General features: G+C 37.3%; 1 protein-coding gene across 14 annotated transcripts in view; it reads left to right on the top strand.

Annotated features, from left to right (window-relative positions):
• Positions 1-8,068: 8,068 nt before the first annotated feature.
• Positions 8,069-20,845, top strand: part of sdk (sidekick cell adhesion molecule) — a 213,856-nt gene continuing 201,079 nt past the window's right edge. For all 14 annotated transcript variants that reach the window (XM_067099562.1, XM_067099560.1, XM_067099556.1 and 11 more), the window contains exon 1: positions 8,069-8,663. In XM_067099562.1, coding sequence (XP_066955663.1) covers positions 8,510-8,663 — 154 coding nt within the window. In that variant the 5' untranslated portion in view covers positions 8,069-8,509. The remainder of the gene's footprint in view (positions 8,664-20,845) is intronic.

Raw genomic sequence — 20,845 nt, 5'->3', positions numbered from 1 at the left:
ATAACGTCTTTCAACTTTCCTTTTTTTGTGTGTGTGGCCTAAAAAGCAGATCGCCTTGAAAATAAACATACATTTCTGGAATTACAGTACATATCTCCTTCTTTTGAACTTTAATTGACCATCATTTAGAGTTCAAATAAGCGTCAGCTGAGAAATATACCTACTAAACATTTAAGGAAACAAATTCAATTTTACTTTGGCAGCGTTTTCCTTTGGAAATTGTCTCCGAATTTTATAAAATTTTCAAAATATATTTCAAAACACCGAACAAAAAGGAGGATAAATAATTCTTGCGACAATTTCGTTGAATCCTTTCCTTGAAATATGTTAATCTATGTTGTTCCGGACCTTGCATTTCCTAAAACCTAGGTGGGTCGCTTCGGTGTAAATTGCCATTTATATTTAAAAAAAAAGAACTAACCATATTATAATAGGCAACCTGTATCGTAGGCATTCAATTTAGGAAGTTTACTAAGCTTGGCGAGTTACTAAAGGAAAGAAGGCTTTCATACTCCAAAAAATCGCAACAATTTGAATGCAGTCCTCCTGGTTAATACTACACCTGTCAATTCATGACTGATTAAAGCAATCAAGGCTGGATTTCAAGAGATGCCATAAGTCATGAGTTCTGCACTAAGAATGCAGATGGGTGTTTGAAGCAAAATGACGCCACAGTTTCCTAAAATTATGTGACGGTCCTCCGTACTAAGTGCTACCTTCACAGACGAAGAAAAAGTTCATAAATATATAATATGGAGATGAATCTATCATATGACCCCTTCAGGAGGGTTTTCTTGCGAATATACATAATAGCACAGCGCTCCAGTGGGAATAAATGCCCTACCATAGCTGCTTATTACTTGCCCTATGTATTTGAAAATGAACCCGCAACCTAGAATGAAGCTCATTAATCATACAACAACCTATCTGTCAGCGGGACTAGTGCGTCATCCTGACTATGTAGGCCTATAGTACAATAATACCATCGAGCTTTTGACTTCAACTGATAGTTAAGACTGTTACAATCGCCATGCAACTTCGTGCAGTCATTGCATAAGCACCAGAACTACCCATTTGTTATAATTCACGATTTTCATGCATTATAGAGGAACAACGCGGGACCTAGTCTAGACACTACTTTTACAACAACTACTCACAAGCAGAGCGTCATCAGCGGCAAAAATTGTCATCACAAAGACTTCATGATAATTGGCAACTGAAGTCTAAACAGTTATAAGAACCCTAAGTGGAAGTGTGGCCGCAATGGTAAAACTTTTATTAATACCTCCTTGCCTCCCACAAACTAATCTACTAAATTCACAGATAAGACAGGCAGACGCCAGCGGCACAGATTAATTCTCTGATTGCAAGCAAGCTCAGAGTAAATGACATAACTTGTGCGCTGTTATTTAAGACCAGCCAATATGAGCCTGAATTCCTTTATTTATTCATGGCCAATTTTGGTGGTTACTTTGGCAGACCTTTGCCAAAATAAAAAAAATGGATATTTAATCTTTAAAGACCCCCATTCTTTTTTCTCATTTTAAATACTGTAACAATTTCCATAAAAAAAGATACACGAATGTTAAAGGCTAAATAATATTGGTAAATCCATAAGGCCAAATGCCGACAGCGATTCTTTGAGAGGCTCTTATCTACTAGCTGTGCATCATTCGCCGTAGGGTGAAATAACGTTAAGTACCATAATCAGTCTACTGGACAACGAACACTTCCCGGACGCGTTGAACGGCGCCAGCTGCTATTTTTCCATTTCTTCTTTTTCTTCTAATCTGTGGAGAGTGGGGTTGGAAGCGGCTGATAGTTTCAAGTCCTGCATTTGCCCTCAGCGTTTTCAGCATATTCATAGTTGCACTTCTTATGCATCTTAAAATTGAAACCATCATGGTTCCAAAAGTAGCAGTCATAGTTGAGTAAAATCAAAATTGCACTCGAACGTTATTTCTTGCATCATGAATTAAAGTTCGCATAAAGGTTTTTTTTTTATTTTTATTTTAGGTGGTGGTCAAAATGTTTTAATCAAATTATGAAAAGGGGCAGTACAGTCTAGGGTGAACCATTATCCTGTACCTCGTGGGCCACTTGCCACTATTGTCAGGAGCATTAAACAGAAGCCCACACAAAGAAAAGGGTACTATTTAGTAGGAGATTTAAATGTGATTGTTTACCGTTTGGGCTAAATATCGATAGCATCGTGAGCAGTGAACTCTCCTCTAAAAATAAAATAATGGCTACCGTGTCTTAACACTTCAGATTATAGGTAACGTAGGGTTTTTTTTCTTTTTTGTGAATGCAGTATATTTATCACACAGGAAGAGCGCTCGGGTATTCGAAGTTTTTTCGTTGCGGCCAGACGTACGATTACCTGAGCGTTAGCCTTTTAAATCACCTGGACTAGTAATGTTTACAATGTTATAAAGTTATGGTGTGTGTCTGTTTTTATTTCTAATTTACGAGTTATCAAAACATTGTCACTACAACTGTTCATACAGTCAGCCAATGGCAAGAAGACGCCTTTTAAATACTTCCAGAGACAACAAAAACTTGGAAGTCGTAGACTGAGGTACGATAATTATTACAAGTACTCGATAGCATGGAGTTCGGGTGAGTTCGATGGGATAGTGAGAGGTAAACTTTGTTCCGATATGTGTAAATATTGAATAATCTTATGACCGCTCTAGTCAGGACTTATTGATGAAGGATCAAGGTAATGTAACGCTGAAAATAAAAATTACTTGTGTAGGAATAAGGAGGAGAAAGAGAGACAGGTGCTGTAGTATACTATACTGAATGGCAAATATTGATTGATAACGGTTACACGCTTAGCAGAACTGAAAGAGTGAGGGAGAGAGAGAAGGGGGGGGGGGACAATTTAGGGGAAGTTGAGCTGGGGGAGTGGAGGGCGGTGTCCGGGCAATGAAAAGACCGAAAGCTATTAATGCAATAATAATATTTGCAAAACTGAATAGCAACACGTAATTGGACATTTCTTCACTTTCTTATTTCCCTCTCTAACTTGTGCTGTGTAACGCTCACGAGAATGGATTTACGAGTGCATCAAATACTGGAAACGATGAAAGAAAGTTAGCTTTACTTTCTATTAAAAATGAATTAAGTAATCGTTTTACTTTCTACTCAGCGAGTTACGTTGTGTCGTTTATAGCATCTAACCAGCATTACGAGATCCAGCATAGCACAGAATAAGGCATTTTTGCTGCGTTGCATTTTAAATAAATGACAGCACTGACACAGTCTCGCATTCTGTGGTTTTATGTCAATATTGTATATTTCATTGGGCGTTGAACTATGGTAGAAAGTTCGTCTACACTTGGTATCAGAGCATATATACAATATATATATATATATATATATATATATATATATATATATATATATATATATATATATATATATACATATATATATATATATATGTGTGTATATAATATATATATATGTATAATGTGTGTGTGTGTGTGTGTATGTGCACTTGTTGAGATAGAAGTAAAAAGCCAATGTTTTTAGGAATGGGAGAATCAAAGAATCTTTTTGCCTTCGTTAGATGAAGGGTGTAGAACTAAGAAAGGGTAATGCTTGTAGCGTCAGAAAGCTTTTGTGGATTAGTGAGAAATTACAAACGTATTAGTTCGAGGGATGTATGGGAAACATTTAGTGTGACAGAAGGAATAAATGCAATAGTGAGTACATGTGTTCAGGAAAGGAAAAGGATGAGAGTAAACAAGAATGTTTTTTTGGAAAGTGAATCTGTGCCTGTCTGGGTTTGGATAATAGGAAAGGATAGTTGTGTTAGGTGGCCTAAATGCAAAGGTAAGTGGCAACGAAACATATGGCTTTTTGGTATGTATGTGATTCTTGAAGTAAGTGGGAAATGAAAAAGTTTCGTGGAGATGTGTTTGGATAGGAGGCTTTATTATCGCAAATACTTGGTTTCCAAAGAAGAATGACCTTTTGTATATTCAGGAGAAAGACATGGTGAGGGAAAGGAGTTTGGGAAGTTACAGTTTAATAGTTGATGACTGTTATGTTGAGAAAAGGCAGAGTCTAGACACATCTATCATTATTTGGTTGGTAGAAAAGTTGAGACAGATTTAACTTTTAACTGAAGAGATTATGGGCGAAAATGTGGTTGAACGTGTAGTTAAGACAACTGAGTTTGATAAGAAGGAAGTGAGATCGTATAGGGAGAAAATGAATGAAACCTGGACTAGGGTTATGGACATGAGTATGGAAGTAGATGAGAACGGTATTAACCAGGTATGTCTACGCGTCACCTCCGAGGCACTAGTACTAAACATGGCGGAAGCTCAATGGGACCCCGTGCTTAGTAGTAGCCCATCGGGGATCAAAGATATCGTTTATTAATTTATAGAAATATATAGAAGTGGGTGTATATAATACTTTGATCCCCACTGAGCTTCCGCCATGTTTAGTACTAGCATCCGGGATGTGACGTGTAGGTGGATACATACCGGGTTATTACCGATGAGAACTACGTAAAATTCTATGATTGGATTACTGGGGAGTGCTTTGTGGATATAGAAGGTGGTAAGAGTAAATCGAAATAAATGGTGAAATGAGAAAATGAAAGGTTTGGTGAAGGTATACACGAGGAAGAATATGATCGTCAAGAAGTGAAGGAGAAAAAATAAGTAAGTAATAAAAATAGCGAGGAAAAGTAAGCAAGAACTTCAGAAAGAATATGAAACTGTCCTACGAGAAGGTAAATGTATGGGGAAAGTGAACGAACAAATTGGATTTGTGAATGAAAATTTGCGAATGGAGGGAAGTTCTCTGAAGAGAATGATGTTGTGTGCCAGTGAAGTGAGCTTTCTGGAGATATGCTGATGTGTAGTAATGTGTGAATAAAGGAAAGTTTCTGAAGGAAGGGGTGAGAGAAAACATTGTTCCATTGCATAAATGTAGGCATGGTATGGGGGTAAAATTACTTATAGTACCAAGGAAAGCGGGCAGTAGAATTATGACTGAGAAACTAAGCCAAGAAAGAAAGATTGACTGGGGGAGACCAGCTTGGGTTTAAACAAGAAAGTGTGTGTAGAGTCAAGAGACTTATCTGAGAGGTGAAAATACAGAGGAAAATTCTGTATGTGGCATACAGAAACCAGTAAAAAATGTAAAAAAATGTATTATAGCTATGAATGTGGAGAGTGCTTAAGATGTATAGGATAAAAGATAAGTCGTGGAGAGTAATTAAAAATCTTTGTTCAAACCAAAGTGTCTGTTGAAAAAAGGTCAGATGGAGGATAATTGGTATGGTATGAAAGTAGTCGTGAGATAAGTGTATAATATGTCTCCATGACTGCTTAATATCTTTACGGATGGAGTGACGCGAGAAGCTAGAGAACGAAGTTTTTTTTTTTTTTTTTTTTGCCCAAAGCTGTTAGATATATATGGAATGTGGGGTTGATGCTTGCAAGTGAAACAGTACTAACTGGTGATGTTGAAAAGGAACTGCAGAAACTAATGAACGAGTCTAAAAGTATTTGCAAAAGAAGGAAGTTGAGCAATTTAAGTAATAGAAACGGCATCTAGGTAAATGGAAACCAGTGAGATGGAGCAATGAATGTAAATATGGACGAAGGAGGAATATAAGCGTTGGATCCTTTGATGTACTTGGGAATAATGTAAGGTGGTGGGATGCTAGAAGAATACCCAAAGCAAGGGGAGTATCAGGGTATGTGCAAAAGACTTGTGGGGACAAATCGTGGAGTGATCACAGCAGCCAAGTTGGGAATATATGAAAGGATTCTTGAGCCAACTCTTTATCGTTATTTCACTTTAGTTTCTGGGAGAATGACTAATTAGAACTCTTTTTTTAGTTACAGTTCTCTTTTATTTTCATGGTTTCATTCGTGCTGCTTTTTTTAATGATAGGGAAATTTCTTGCTTGTAAAGGTTTTGAACCTAAATAATTTTTACCCTGTAGTCTAATTATTTGTACGTTGTCTCTGCTACCAACGTTTTTCAAAGTATGATCAGATTTATATTCTAATAATAATCAGATATATCTTAATTAGTGTGTTATCTGTAAGCTCCATGTTTACAAGAGAAAGCGATAAAAAGTCTGGGAAATTTCATTTTTCTTCGAGATTTAAAGTTCTGTGTACACACGGAAAAAAAAACAGTGTAATGCAACATCGACTGGGGCATCTGAATTTTGAACTGCCTGTTCAGCAAATTGCTCAATAATTAAAATACTCTCTTTCCTACAAATAACATTTTGATCGTTGCTCTGTTGAAACGAGAGGCAGCTAGAACGAAATATAAAGTCGAATCTTTGAAAAATCCGTCACAGGCGATTTCACGACTAATTCACTTCGGGATGCTTCCATTTTCTTTTGGATTTAAATAAATAGTCTTGCCACCTCTGGAAGGCGGCCCTTGTGTTATTCCCTTTTTCTGTTTCCAGGCGACGTTACGGTGATCACTCCCACCCAATCTTGCACAGACGGAAGATCACGTCGACGCCGAACTCATAGTCACCGACATGTCCGAACTGAAATTAATGGTCGTGTTTGCTTATACGAAATTCAGAGAGGTGTCTCACCGTATAAACAAATGTTAATAAGTGTATGAGATGTTTACGTAACAAGAGTCACTGGTTGGCTCATTCCTTAGGCTAAGTGTGTTTTTGGTCTAGCATCGCTTTTGCCGTTGGAATATCAAGCAGTTGCAACACTTGTGGCCTCGGTCTTTTTTCACATTCCCTGGCACATAAGCTGGGTCATATTTTAACTGGAGGTTTATCACCAATCTATCCGTTTTAACAACAGTGCATTCTCACATGGTTATTATCATTATTATGTAAATACACCCACTATGGATAACGCCCAGTTTTGTTTCTCCATTAACGGCATGGACGATGCAAATGAGAAACTGAATAAGGTCCTTCAGAACGTTAAGGAATAAACACTAGCTTTAAGCAATTAAAACTTAATGAGAATAAAACTGAATTTATGGAATATATGTTGGTGGGGAAAACTAAGCTTAGACCATTGGTGATACTCTGGTGAATATTTTCAGTAATCCAGTCTAGATTACTGATAAAATAGGCGACTTAAGTGTGCTGCTAGACTGTCTTTCGGTGTTCAAGTCAGAATTGATAAGAAATAATGACTTTGTTAACAAATACCTAGAGGAGCTTTCAATTGAGACATTGTGATTAATTGTCATAAATAGGATGGACTACAAACATAACCTGCGCAAGATACAGTCTAAGAAGCTGCAAAATATGCTAAATACGGTGGTAAGATTAACAGAGTGTCACACCTCGGAACAGGATCACTTCTTTATTGGTAGCCTATCAAAGCTCAGATCACTTTAAATTTTGGTTTAAGAAGCTTCAAATGTGCCATCCTTAGATGGTACCATAAGCTCCTACTTGATATTAAGAGTGAAATTATCGAGTCTTTCCAGAAAAAAGTAAAGGCTTTTATTTTCTGAGCGCTATAATAGTGTGGATTTGACAATTAATATGGAGCACGCAGTTTGGTTCATCGAAAATTTGTCCGTAGGAGTGTGTATGGCCAACAAATTTGTGGTCCCCAAATGGCGTTTTCGCCGAGTGTGTTCAGGCAAGAAACCTACAGCACGCTACAAATCTGTTTAACCACCAAGTATATGCGAAAGAAAAAAAGAAAGTAAACTGGAAAATCAATTTTTCAGCTGCAAAGAAAAGGTTCTTCAGCGGTTATGAAGTTAATTTTGTAGATATTTTCTGTAAGGGAACCGTTATCAAATCTATTTAGCACCAATTGCATTACCGATGATTCAGGAAAGTTTTCAGTCTTTTAAATAATAGACAATCAAATAAGTCCCATTCCTCCTCTCATCTCTGTGCGTCTACGAAATTACAACCTGTTCCTTACTACAATATAGAAATAAAAAAAAAATGAAAACAATTTGTTTACGAGTAAATGCAATGGAAGGGTGGCGTACAACAACTTATGTAGTGCGGTACGATATCTTGAACTGCTTGGGGTTACCAGCGAACTTGACTAGTATGTGATTCACCCACACATTCTCGCTCGTACTCGGTATTCAGTGTTCCCTTAGCTGTTGACGTTAAAAGACCGAAGGACATTAGGTTTTTAAGTGACTCTCTTAACTGGCCATATTGAGGATGTGAGAGATATGTTTTTATGACAGTGGTACTTGTATACGATCCTGTTTGGTAGTTAAGAGTTTGAGAATCTTCGATGAAGTGTATTTAAACGAGAAAAAAGTGCACCTTTTAAATGGCGAGAGTTGTGTTCAGGTAGGACATTGTGCGGTGATGGTATGCAGAGACTGAATGTAGAGGTGATTCAGGGGCTGAACAGTTTCCTTCTGGGTGGTTAGGCCTGGGTATGTCCTCCTTCCTCGGAGAGATATAAAGGAGGTACAGTGGAAACCACAGAACATGAGCCTATAGCGAAATTCCAGACTCGTGCGTGCCGTGCGAGAAGTTGTGATGAATTCCTCCCCCGACAACCTCATGGAAGGTGCGAGGTTGACAAGGGGTTTCGGTGCTCCAAACATGAAGTGCTTCATTTTCTTTTTGTGGTGGAAAACATGGTCGTTATTACTGCCGCTGTTGATGCTGTATGCGCCTGCAAATGGCCAAGGTAAGTCGAAGATTGAAACTCGCGTTGTTGGTAGTTGATAAGGGATGCTGATGTTGGGGATAGCATTGCATTCAAATCTCCGGCGTTAGCCTAGAGTAGACCGCAGAGCATCCTCATCTCACGCGCTGTGCAGTTTCCAGCCATTTGTCATGCGACTAGCGTCTTGACGGTTACTGTGGCAAATGTCATACGAAGCAGAGTTGAGCAAGTGTTCATCTATAGTTGTCATGGCAACATGCCGAGGTCTCTGATGTAAACGAAAGCCCTTCCATCCTCTCCAGTCACCTTATTCCCCCAACTCCGACCGTTTTCCTTCTTCGGTCGTGTAGAAGTCAACTTGTTAATGCCACACTGCTTTTCAAGGGTGCACAGAGGTTCTGTTGATAAGGATGACAGATCTTCACATCGAGGTTTTGATAAGAAGCTCTTATTGTCTGTAAGCTAGCCAAGAAGATCGTCTCCCGAGTTTTGTAAATGATGAAATAAGGAGTACATGTCATTCTGAGGTTTCTCTTCCAGTTAAAATCCGTATCCAGTACGTTTAGGTTTACTAATACAGATTATATGTATTTAGGCCTGTATGTGTGCGTGTGTGTTTTTGCACATTTATATGTTTGTATGTACATGTGTGTGTTTGTTTGTATAGATGCTTGGGTCTTAACAGCTCGATTTCATGCTCCAGCAGAATAGGCTAACAGCATCTTAGGATTTTTATGTTATTGCCTTTAAAATTTAAATTTAATCCGGTCTGTGGCTGTTTTACGTATAAAAGAAGTTCGGGGTACTGAATTATTCATTTGGCAACAATGTCTTGGGAGAATCTGTAGCTGAGATGTTTTATTGAATTCGAGAAATCATTTTGAAAGTTTTTGAGGAATGATTGGGGCCTTTTGGCCTAGGCTACAAGACCCTGTTTCACGTATAAATTACGTACTTATCTACTTAAAAACAGCTTACACCCCCACCCCCACTTTCCACACACACCTTGGGTGTGTAAGGGTATACTATTTAAGGTTTTGACATGGTTCTTCCATTTTGACAGTAGTTCTCATCTGAGGGTGGGCGATTTCCAGACTATTTTTCATATGATCAAATCTTTCCCAGCAGAATACATGAGCTTCCACATATTTCAGCTTGCGTCACTTGAGCAAATGGGATTTATAGGGGAAAATACATTGGGAAATTGTTCATTTCCCTTTTAAGTCCTCGGAAATGAAAGTGATTTACATCAATGTGAGTTTGTTTAGGATTGATATGTTGCTGTTTTGAATCATTCGCACTCCCACGCCATCCTGCCGTGGCTGTACTTCTGGGAATCAGTAGTTATTCACTGTAGCCTTTTTTTTTTTTTTTAGACCACAACAGGAAGCTTCATGTTAGCTCTCTCTCTCTCTCTCTCTCTCTCTCTCTCTCTCTCTCTCTCTCCATTAGACTACGGAGTCTTGGATAACTGCAATTTAGCCCGTAAGATTTGATACTGAAGCTATCTCAGGACAAAACCTCGATTTGAGAGAGAGAGAGAGAGAGAGAGAATCATTACATTTGTGTTGTTTATAGCGCATTTGACTCAGTTTATTTCGGCATTTGGTTTCAGTGTTGAGGAGATACGGACCATTTCTTAGCTTTAGGATAATGAGTTCTTTAAATTAGGTATATTAAAGAAGAAAGAAACGCGCATTTTGTTTTCCACTACTTTGATCAGTGAAGTCAGTGTTTGGATGGGTGACCGTCTTTCTTCCGACGTCAGACGTTGCTATGGTCCCTGGAGGCCGTCGGGCTTTGCTCGGCGTCTTCATTTCCTCCGGCGCACCCTTCTGCAGTAGTAATGTGAGGATGATCAGTATAATATGATTCATTCTTGACATCATTATTCGCGAAGGATATCCTTTGTGTTTTTTTGTTTTGTTTGTTTTTTGAGGCAATCCCAACTTGATCTCAGTTTACGATGCCATTGTTAGTATCATGTCATTAGCAGTAAGTCTTTAGGGGATTTTGCAATATCATTAATAGAATTATTGTCAGAATTGTTGTTACCGTGTTTCATTGTTTTTATAACATTATTGATTACCGTAGCAACAGATTACCTTCGTCAAAAGCGTATGGAAGTTTACATTTTGGCAGCTGATCTTTGCTTCACCAAGTAACAGTGATGAAATGTATATTTGTATTAGACTCAGATAATGATACAATCTTTTTTTCTTGTACTTTTAGACAAAGTTTTTCTCCCTTAAAATTGAAATACATTAAATGGCATTCATTAACCGCAGTAAGTTATTCCATACATTTTTATCATGTATACTATTAGGGTATGCACATTTCATAGACATTTACGGTGATAAGAGCACACTTTCCCGGGAAGATTCGTTCCGAATCTCGGACCAGGGCACCTTCATACTTATCACAACTGAATATCTGGATATTGAAGGCTGTGGTGAGAAAGCTAGACGACGGCGAGTCTACTGGTGATATTTATTGTTTGTAATATATCACTGTTACACATAAAATAATTAATGGGTACCCGCTGAGTTTGATTATATATTCTTGGTAATATATGGCTATTTAGTTGATGAAATGGTGGAGATAATTAGTGCTATATATTCTACAAGCGCAATAAATCATAATATATATATATATATATATATATATATATATATATATATATATATATATAATGTGTGTTTTTTCTTGACTTTATTGGTACTTTTGACCCTGTTAATCACGAAGCCCGTGTTTTTAAAACTTTGACTGGATGAAAGCCGGAGATATTTCTTTTTGTCAACCAATAGATTCCTAGTTGTTGGTGGGCATTATTGTGGCCACAGAAATGTAATCAGTGATATTCAACAGGGTGTCATTCACGGCCCATCCTATTAGGCTAATCACGATAGCCTATATGGTTGGACCATGGAAACAAACTTTATGCAGGTGATGCAACTCTGTTTGCATGGATTTGAGTAGCTTATAGACCTAAGTTTGCTAAATTTGTTAGCCTAAGTCAAATAAGTGAATGGTGACTATTATGGGATGGAGCTAAACCCCAACAAAAAGATGTCGATGTTGTTAGCAGTAGGACATTTGAATCCCCCCCCCCCCATTGACAGCGTTTTTTTAAAATTGTTTGGAACTCTTTAGACTATAATTCAAGGTGTTATTCATAATTGCGAATTCTCTTTGGAGAAACATATCACTCTGACTTGGGTAAACATATCCACTCTGACTTCTTCGATTATTCAAAAAGAAATCGGTCCATTAAAAAAAATTTCTAATCATTTTTAGCTGCCTGATTGTCCTGAGGAAATGCTCTTTTATTCTGAAACGTTTTGTGTTTTATCCCTTATTTGGTCCTCAACAGCTGATTTGCATTTTAGTTGAGGGACAAAAACTCGGGTTTTGTTGCATTTGAATTTCTTATCCAAGATTTTGGTAGCGATTTCTGCTACTAGGCTAGTTCAGTTTGCTCACTATGCATGATTTGTAAAATTGTACGTAATTCTGATAAACTTTTCATTCGATACCAGTTTTCGAGAAGTTTAATAGCTACATGGAAATTGGACGTTACATTCGTAATTGTTGATCGTTGGAACTTTGAAGGCACTTTGAAGCGTGTAACCTGTTGTGTTTTTTCTTCTGAGCAGGATCTGCCTTTATGAGTTTCGTATTTGTTTTTCGTACATAAGCCAAAAGAATTCGCACTTTGCATTTAGTATTAATAAAGAGAAGTACCCAAGTCTCGTGTTTCTTTGTTCTTGCATTTTTCCGTATTTTACCTAATTTATAAATGGGGCCTTGGGTTTGTAGATGTACAAATGCACGAAAGCGCTTAGTTCAAGTAGGTAATTTCTTTTGAACCTTCCGGCTGGATGCAGATAATATATAGGTATATATATGTATATATATATATATATATATATATTATCATTACTATATTTTCGTGATTCATATGCACACACATACACACACACACACACACACACACACACACATATATATATATATATATATATATATATATATATATATATATAGCCTATATATATATATATATATATATATATATATATATATATATATATATATATATATATATATATATATATATATACCTAGCCTATATTTACATATATGTATATAGCCTATATATATATATATATATATATATATATATATATATATATATATATATATATATATATATATAGGCCTAGCCTATATTTACACACAGTATATGCACTTAGCCTACATGTTTATGAATGTATATTATATATTCAAATATAATATATATATGTATAATATATATATGTTTATGAATGTATATTATGTATTCAAATATAATATATATATATATATATATGTGTGTGTATTATATATGTATGTATATATGTATATAGACGAAAGAGATTGAACAGGATGAATATGTATTCACCAGGTCCGGAAGCGGATATCCATGAATGGCTTCCTTCCCGTCTGTCTTTTCTCCCTTTAGTGCAAGTAGTATAGCATGGGAGAAAACTAGTGGTTCTTGAGTTCACGAACGTTAGGAGACCTATCGAACATAGCACTCTCTCTCACTCTCACTCTCTCTTTCTCACTTAGCTTTTCGAAAGGAGCACTGTGAAGTTGGTTGTTTTGTTTACATTAGCTCTTGTTGACGCTGTTATTTACACTTTTTTCGCTCAGGATTGAGCGTATTTGGCTGAACATTGACTGTTCAGTTAAAACACTATTATTTGCTTACTCCAAATAGGCCTAATATTGACAATAAGGTAAATGTACCTGTTGTTTGATGGCTTTCCATGACTTGTATTGTTATTATCATTGCCGAAGGTATTGACTTTCCCAATGGCAAGCTCACTATTAAATCCAGGAGTTTCCGCATTAAAGATTATGTAAGGGAAACGCCTTTATTTCTTGAGAGGGAAAATTGACGGACCGTTACTGGTTTCAAGGCGATAGCAGTTGAGAGAGAGAGAGAGTATAAGTATTATTTCTTTATGAGAGAGAGAGAGAGAAATTATATTGTATTTATATTCCTTTATGAAGAGAGAGATTGTTGTTATTATTACATTCATGATTAGATTTTGCACAGTCATTATTTCAAGATGCAGAAAAGGAGGAGAATATCTTACGAATGGTTTTACTGTACCTCCTTCCGGTTTCAATGAGCATAACAACGTTTTGACGAAGCACTGATTACTCACGTCACACCGCTTCCCCGACTTGGCTCTGACCTACAACAGTCGACCAACAATTATGTACATAATGCAGTGTAAGAAACGCCCGTGCCGTTTCCTCTACTGGTTTTGTTCGGTGGTACAATGAGCGTCATATCACCAGAGAGTCTGAGGGCCCCTTCGATTTATGTATAGTAGCCTATGTGCACTGACTTGTGAATATTTTGATGCCTCTGCTCAAACGCGGCCATGAGTTGGTTCGTTTGTGCTTTCATATGCGTATTACCACACTCCGTGCTTTCACTTCCATTCCCTCTTTTTTTTTTTTTTTTTCTCCCTTCGCCTGGTACAGCATGCCTTAAACGCTTGACTAGTTTCGCTATGACTCAAACACTTCCTTTTCCTCTCTTGGTAGAATTGGGAGAGAAAGTTTTTTCTGCGATCGCTGTGGGATGTACAGTATGGTGTCATTTATTTTGTTCTGTGGTCTCTGTTTTCTTTAGTTTTTCATTTCCTATTGTTGGATTTGTGGGCTTTTGTAATTTTACGTGCTTTGTTTTTCAACGTAGCAGCACTTTTGATATGGTAAAACATATTTCCGATACGCCCATCCCAGTCAAACGCAGATGTGTACTTGTCACGAACCTGCTAAGTTTTTTTTTTTTTTTCCTTCCGCTAATGCATTGCGGAGTAGGAACGTACTAATAAAACCGTTTCACTCAAGTTTAAGTTAATGTCAACAATACATATAAATTTCAAGGCTGCGTATCCCCTTTTTTGCTTTTTTTTTTCTTTTTGTCGAAAGTGTGGGATTACGAAATGCCTTCCTGTCACGCGGACTGGTGGCCAATGTTTGTAATATCGATCCATGGCTGCAGTTGATGTGTTCTTAATCCCCAGTAACTTCCCATGTATTGACTCTGTTTTTAATTAAGCTTTTCACGTCGATTTTTAATGTTTTCAGAGCTTGGTCTCGTGACTTGCCGCCATAACCTTTTGTCAAGAGCAAGGTTTGACTCGGTTGTGAACATTGTCCCTTATTTGAAAGAAAGAAAAATCTCCTTAAACTCTCCTGAGAGAGAGAGAGAGAGAGAGAGAGAGAGAGAGATCGTAGAAATTCTGTAGTTGTCCAAGAAAATACTGACCACTTAATAAAGTTCCCTTTTATCAGCATCGGGTCTGCGAACGACCCTGGTATTCCATAGCGTGTCCCGATAAGTATGGTTTAGGGTTGGTGGGTTACTAAGAGTGAGATAATGAAACATATTTATGGAAAGAAGGCGACCAAGGAATTTTTATGATGTCAAGGTTTATGTATTGTATTTGATCCACACACACACACATTTATATATGTATATTGTGTGTGTATGTATTTTGTATGTTACCTGGTATATAAGATGAGTAGCCTACGTTTGTACGTATTCATTTACATAAACTAAAATGAGCCCATAAATTTACGCACAAGCTTGCGTATCTTTACACAGTGAGTTAATGAACACTATTCCGTAGGTTACTAAATATGTGATACATATAGCCTATACGGTGTATATATATATATATATATATATATATATATATATATATATATATATATATATATATATATATATATATATATATATATATATGTATGTATATATGCTATGTAGAGAGAGAGAGAGGTAAGATAATATACTTAGCCTATACATGTGTTATTCCCATAGATTCACATGCCTTTCGAAATCCATTGAAGATTCCATCTTGTCAACACCCAGCTGAGAAAATGTAAATTGTTTTTTTATAACCAAGTACGCCGCATGAATGAAAGAGGAAAGGTGATCTTATCTGTCACATTTAATAGCGTTGATAATGGCACTTGGCACTATAGTTATGTCGAGTGCCGTGGCACTCCCACTCGGCATTGCCAATGTGCACCGCTTTGATTAGTATCCTCATTGACACTTAACTGGTTGATACATCTCGCATACCATTTCTTCTGGTGAGAGAGAGAGAGAGAGAGAGAGAGAGAGAGAGAGAGAGAGAACGGAAGATCAGGTTAAGCGTTACGAGAGTGAGGAAAGATTTATTCTGAAGGATTGCCCCGACGAGGCCTTTTCTTGTTTGTATAAGGTCATTTGATGCATACTGTAGGTTACCGAAAACAATGTTATGTCTAGGTATCGATTTGGATACAATGTACGAGTTAAATTGCTAACTGAACTGGGATCGTTGAAACGACTTAATAGAATTGCTTCTGCCAAGAACTTAACCTAGTTCATTTTTGCATATATTCTGTAATCCACTGTGAGAATTGAACCCGGAAGAGGAAACACTTTCTGGGGTTATACGACGTATATATGAATTGAGATAGGGAAAATTAAATGTGAAAGATGAAGATATTAATAAAAGATAAATATATTTGCATGAGGACAAAGTGAGAATTAGATGTGAAGGATGAAGATATTAATAAATGATAAGCGTATTTGCACGAGGATGAAGATTTCTCCGTAGGGTATGCTGAGAGAGAGAGAGAGAGAGAGAGAGCCATTAATTGATAATAGGCTAGTGGCAGAAAATGGATGAATGAGATAATGGTAGGACCTTTTATTAAATTATGGGAACATTGTCCCTTGCATGGGAACGTGTTGGGGGCGGGGGGTGGCAGGTGCCCAAGGCGTGAACTCCATTCTACAACATGTTACGCGAGTTTTTTTCGGTACTTAATAACTGAGAAAATGTTGTTGATAGGCGTGGTTTAAATATTTTTCTCTTGAGTATTTCAACTGCTGTTTTGGGCCGCTCAAGGTTGCGGTAACATGTATGTTTTATCAAGATTGCGCACAGTGCGTTCATATTTCAATGTTGATTGAATACAATGATCTTTTTGTCAAGATTGTAGTTATTGTTGTTTATAAAGATTGCGTAAAGTACGTTTTTTTTTCCCTGATGATTTCGCGAAATGGATTTATCAAGATTCCTTTTTGTTGTATTTACTGTTTTTTATGAAGATTAAATAAAGTACGTTGCTTTTTTTCTAATGATTTCACACAGTGGATTTATCAAGATTCCGTTTTGTAAGTTGATTTTTTTCTTGTTAAGATTGCGTACGGGAAGATGATTTTTTCTTGTGTTGAGTGTATTTACTTAGTATCAGTGAGTTGTACGACCATTTCTTATATATTAGAGGATGTTAACGTGGTAGTTTTTTTTTTGTAACTTGGTAGTTTTTTTTGGGACTGAGAGAGATCCTTCGTCTCATTTATACTAATTATGAGAGAGAGAGAGAGAGAGAGAGAGATGAGATGAGATGAGATGAGAGTCTCTGTCGCATTTATACTTCATTTGTTACTAGTGGAGAAGAGTATGTTATCACCTTTTTCTGTTTCTCAGCACGGACAGTACTAACTTGTGCAACGTGTACAGTAGAAACTGACGGGAAAAATGCTTACTCGTCTCTTTCGGTAACAGTTTTAGTGAGAAAATTAAGTTGGAAACGTTTTTAGCCCTTATGCTTAGCAGACCGACCCATAGGTCTGCAAGGTCTGATAGTAGTAACATAATAGCGTATAAAATTTAGGATACATGCCCAGCGCTTGGACCTATGAGGTCATTCAGCGCTGAAACGGAAATTGACGGTAAAAAGGTTTGAAAGGTGTAACGGGGTAAAACATTGCAGTTGCACTACGAAAAAATAAAGTAAGATGGAGGAAAGGAAGTATACCTTAGTTTAACCAGACCACTGAGCTGATTAACAGCTCTCCTAAGGCTGGCCCGAAGGATTAGATTTATTTTACGTGGCTAAGAACCAGTTGGTTACCATGCAACGGGACCTACAGCTTATTGTGGAATCCGAACCACATTATGACAAGAAATGAATTTCTGTCACCAGAAATAAATTCCTCTGATTCTTCATTGGCCGGTCGGAGAATCGAACGCGGGACCAGCATAGTGCTAGCTTAGAACGATACCTACCCGTCCAATGAGGAACAGATAGAGGAAAGAACATGAAGTAGGTACAGTTAAAAGAGAAGGAATGAAAGGGGTTGCAGGTAGGGGACCGAAGGGACGCTGCAAAGAATCTTAAGTAATGCCTACAGTGCACCACATGAGGTGCACTGACGAGGCACTACCCCCACTACACGGGGGATAGGAGAAACGAATGATGTTTTTTGGTTGGTAAAGAAAGAAGTTTTATTAAGGGCAAGTAAGGTAGTGGTCAGGGCTTTTCACGGAGTGTGTGTTTGTATGTGTGTGTATGTATGTATGTATGTGTGTGTGTGCGCACGCGGGTAATGTGGTGGGTAGTTTTATCGAGCAGGTGGACGCAATCATGGCTTAGGGTGCAGCTACGACTGATGAGGTGTCATGCAACACGCCATTCTATATAACCCGTCATACTGCCTGCTCTCTCTCTCTCTCTCTCTCTCTCTCTCTCTCTCTCTCTCTCTCTCACACACACACACACACACACACACACACACACACACACACACATCCCAGCTTAGTTTCTCACCATCATATCATAGAGTTTTCCTTTCAATCTTCGTCTAAATTCCCTTCCATCTAATATATTCATTTCTCCAGTATCGTCTTTTATGTGTTTATATGTATAACCTCTCTCTCTCTCTCTCTCTCTCTCTCTCTCTCTCTCTCTCTCTCTCTCTCTCTCTCTCTCTCGCTTCCCCTTGGTGTCTGCCTGTGTCTTTTTATGATCGCGAGGATTTACCGCGTTTGGATCCGATAATTTTTCTGTTGGGTTTTCACGGAATTGAGTTCTGGATTCCAGTGCTTCGATTCCAGTCTTTTGGAACCCTTTTTCTACTTTTGGAGAATCATCACTTTTCGGTTTTCGGTTTCAGGTTCAAAAAATGATGGTAAGTTTTGTCGAGCAAGATGATACAATTAAAATTGGTCATATATAAATTTAGGTCTAACGTTATCCATATCATGCTAATGGTATATGGATGAGAAATGGAGCATATTTTATTATTTTATAGGCATTTGGGTTATTAACAGTAATGGTTTCCACAGAATAACATTGAGAAATGCCATATCTTTTCTCTCTAGGATCGGGGTAAGTTCCGAAGCCCTGCCCAGAATTAATATCTGGCCGTTCAGTTGCATATCACCGTTATCCAGCATTTTTCAGCCTTGTTAACTTCGAGGATTACAAACAAAATAATGAAAACCTTCGACTTGTTTTTCTCTCTCGCTTTTCTACCGCACAGAATAAATATCGGTTATAATAACTGTCTTGGAGTAGGGGAGTCTCATCAAGCTAGTTGACGAACACATCTTGCATCCGGGTTGCCATTTCGTCGGCTGTAACACATCAGTCACTTGTCTGTCAGGTTTTGTCTGGAATCGGAATAGGTTACAAAGTTATGGCGCCTTTTTTTGTTGTGTATTATTAAGAGATATACGATTTTCTTTAATGAAAGTGAAGGTTTGATGAGAATGGTGATAGCTATGATTTTGATAACCAATAGTCGGAATCACAGTTTATTCCAGCGTACACACACTCGCACACACACACGTGCGCATATATATATATATATATATATATATATATATATATATATATATATATATACACATATACATATACATACTGTACACACACACACACACAGCAGGTGGAAGGCACAAAGCAAGGAGTCGACCAAGAGCTTTCGTGTTTTCGCAAAAAGTCATAAGTTCTAGCGATAGGTCGTCTATATATATATATATATATATATATATATATATATATATATATATATATATATATATATTATATATATATCAGCATTAAGCCGTATCCATTAGCAGGGGATGACTCCAGAGGAAAACAACGCCGATCACTGCCGCATTCATATTTAACTTTTGAATTGTGAAAAAACTCCCTGTTCAGTTAATTTCCACATTGGCCGGTTCATACACTTACGCAGAAAGCTCATCAGCAGCGTGTCACACACCCTTGCGCACACGGCGCCATTCATCAAGATTTGTTAAGGTAGCATTTATTTATTTGTTTTGAGAGGGAGAGCGGTAGGGAGCGGTATGTGTTTGCAATTCTGTCATTTGATTTAGCTGTCGTGCCATGTTTTCTTAAACTGTGCGGTTACCATAATGCGGGTTGGTTGAAGAAGGGATTGGCTGTAAAGGACACATCAAAATTCTTTTGCTCATCCTTGGAAGAGACAAAGAGAAAGAGCATTATATAAGAATATCTGGAGGCTGTAATGCAGATGTAACTTTGTCGCTGTGATAAAAATAAACTATCTTTTGGCCTCACTTGTTAGTTAACTGTTTTTATGTATTTCGTATCATCTATAGTTTACGTAGCTGAGTGATTTCCCTTATAAACTGGAGGGTACAAACAAACATACAGTCAGTCACGAACGTCCCTACTTTGTAGTGAACTCCATGGTTGCGTGCATATTGTATGTTGAGAATTGTGAGTGCATATAGCATACCAGTGTAGCCTATTTGTTGATAGGTTGAGGATTGCATCTTTATATTTGGATTGAAAATGTGTTTTATTACGAATTATATATTTTTCACCGAGCGGGAGGTTGAAATTTAAAGTTCTTGACAAGTTATTTCTTTACTTATTTTACAAACTAACTTATGTAGTTATGCTTATATTAATACGCTAATGAGTAGGCTGCTTTGAGGTAATCTACAACTAAGTGGCTTACATAATTACTTGCCTATACCATTACCCATCGTTCCATTTGTCAGTGTACTTGAGCGATGATGATCGTGAGTTATATAGAGACAGGTGTCTCTACCTGAGGTGTCTCGAAGAGCGTATTGCATCATTTATACTGCTTCAGTTTCCACCTTGGTTTCCTCGGCGCACTGCCCCTCCGTAAGAGGACCACTGTTATTATCATTATTATTATTTCTGCTGTCATGTATGTGTTATTATGTTAGTTACTGCTGTTATTCAACCTCAGAAGTGTTTACCTTTTATTCTCTTTTTATAGAGATGTAGGCTAAATGTGATATATATATATATAAATATATATATATATATATATATAT

This window comes from Macrobrachium rosenbergii, chromosome 55, assembly GCF_040412425.1.
Source record: "Macrobrachium rosenbergii isolate ZJJX-2024 chromosome 55, ASM4041242v1, whole genome shotgun sequence".
In the NCBI taxonomy this organism is placed as follows: Eukaryota; Metazoa; Arthropoda; class Malacostraca; order Decapoda; family Palaemonidae; genus Macrobrachium; species Macrobrachium rosenbergii.
The sequence above is the reverse complement of the archived record's forward strand: the minus strand, read 5'-3'. Positions and strand labels throughout refer to the sequence as shown.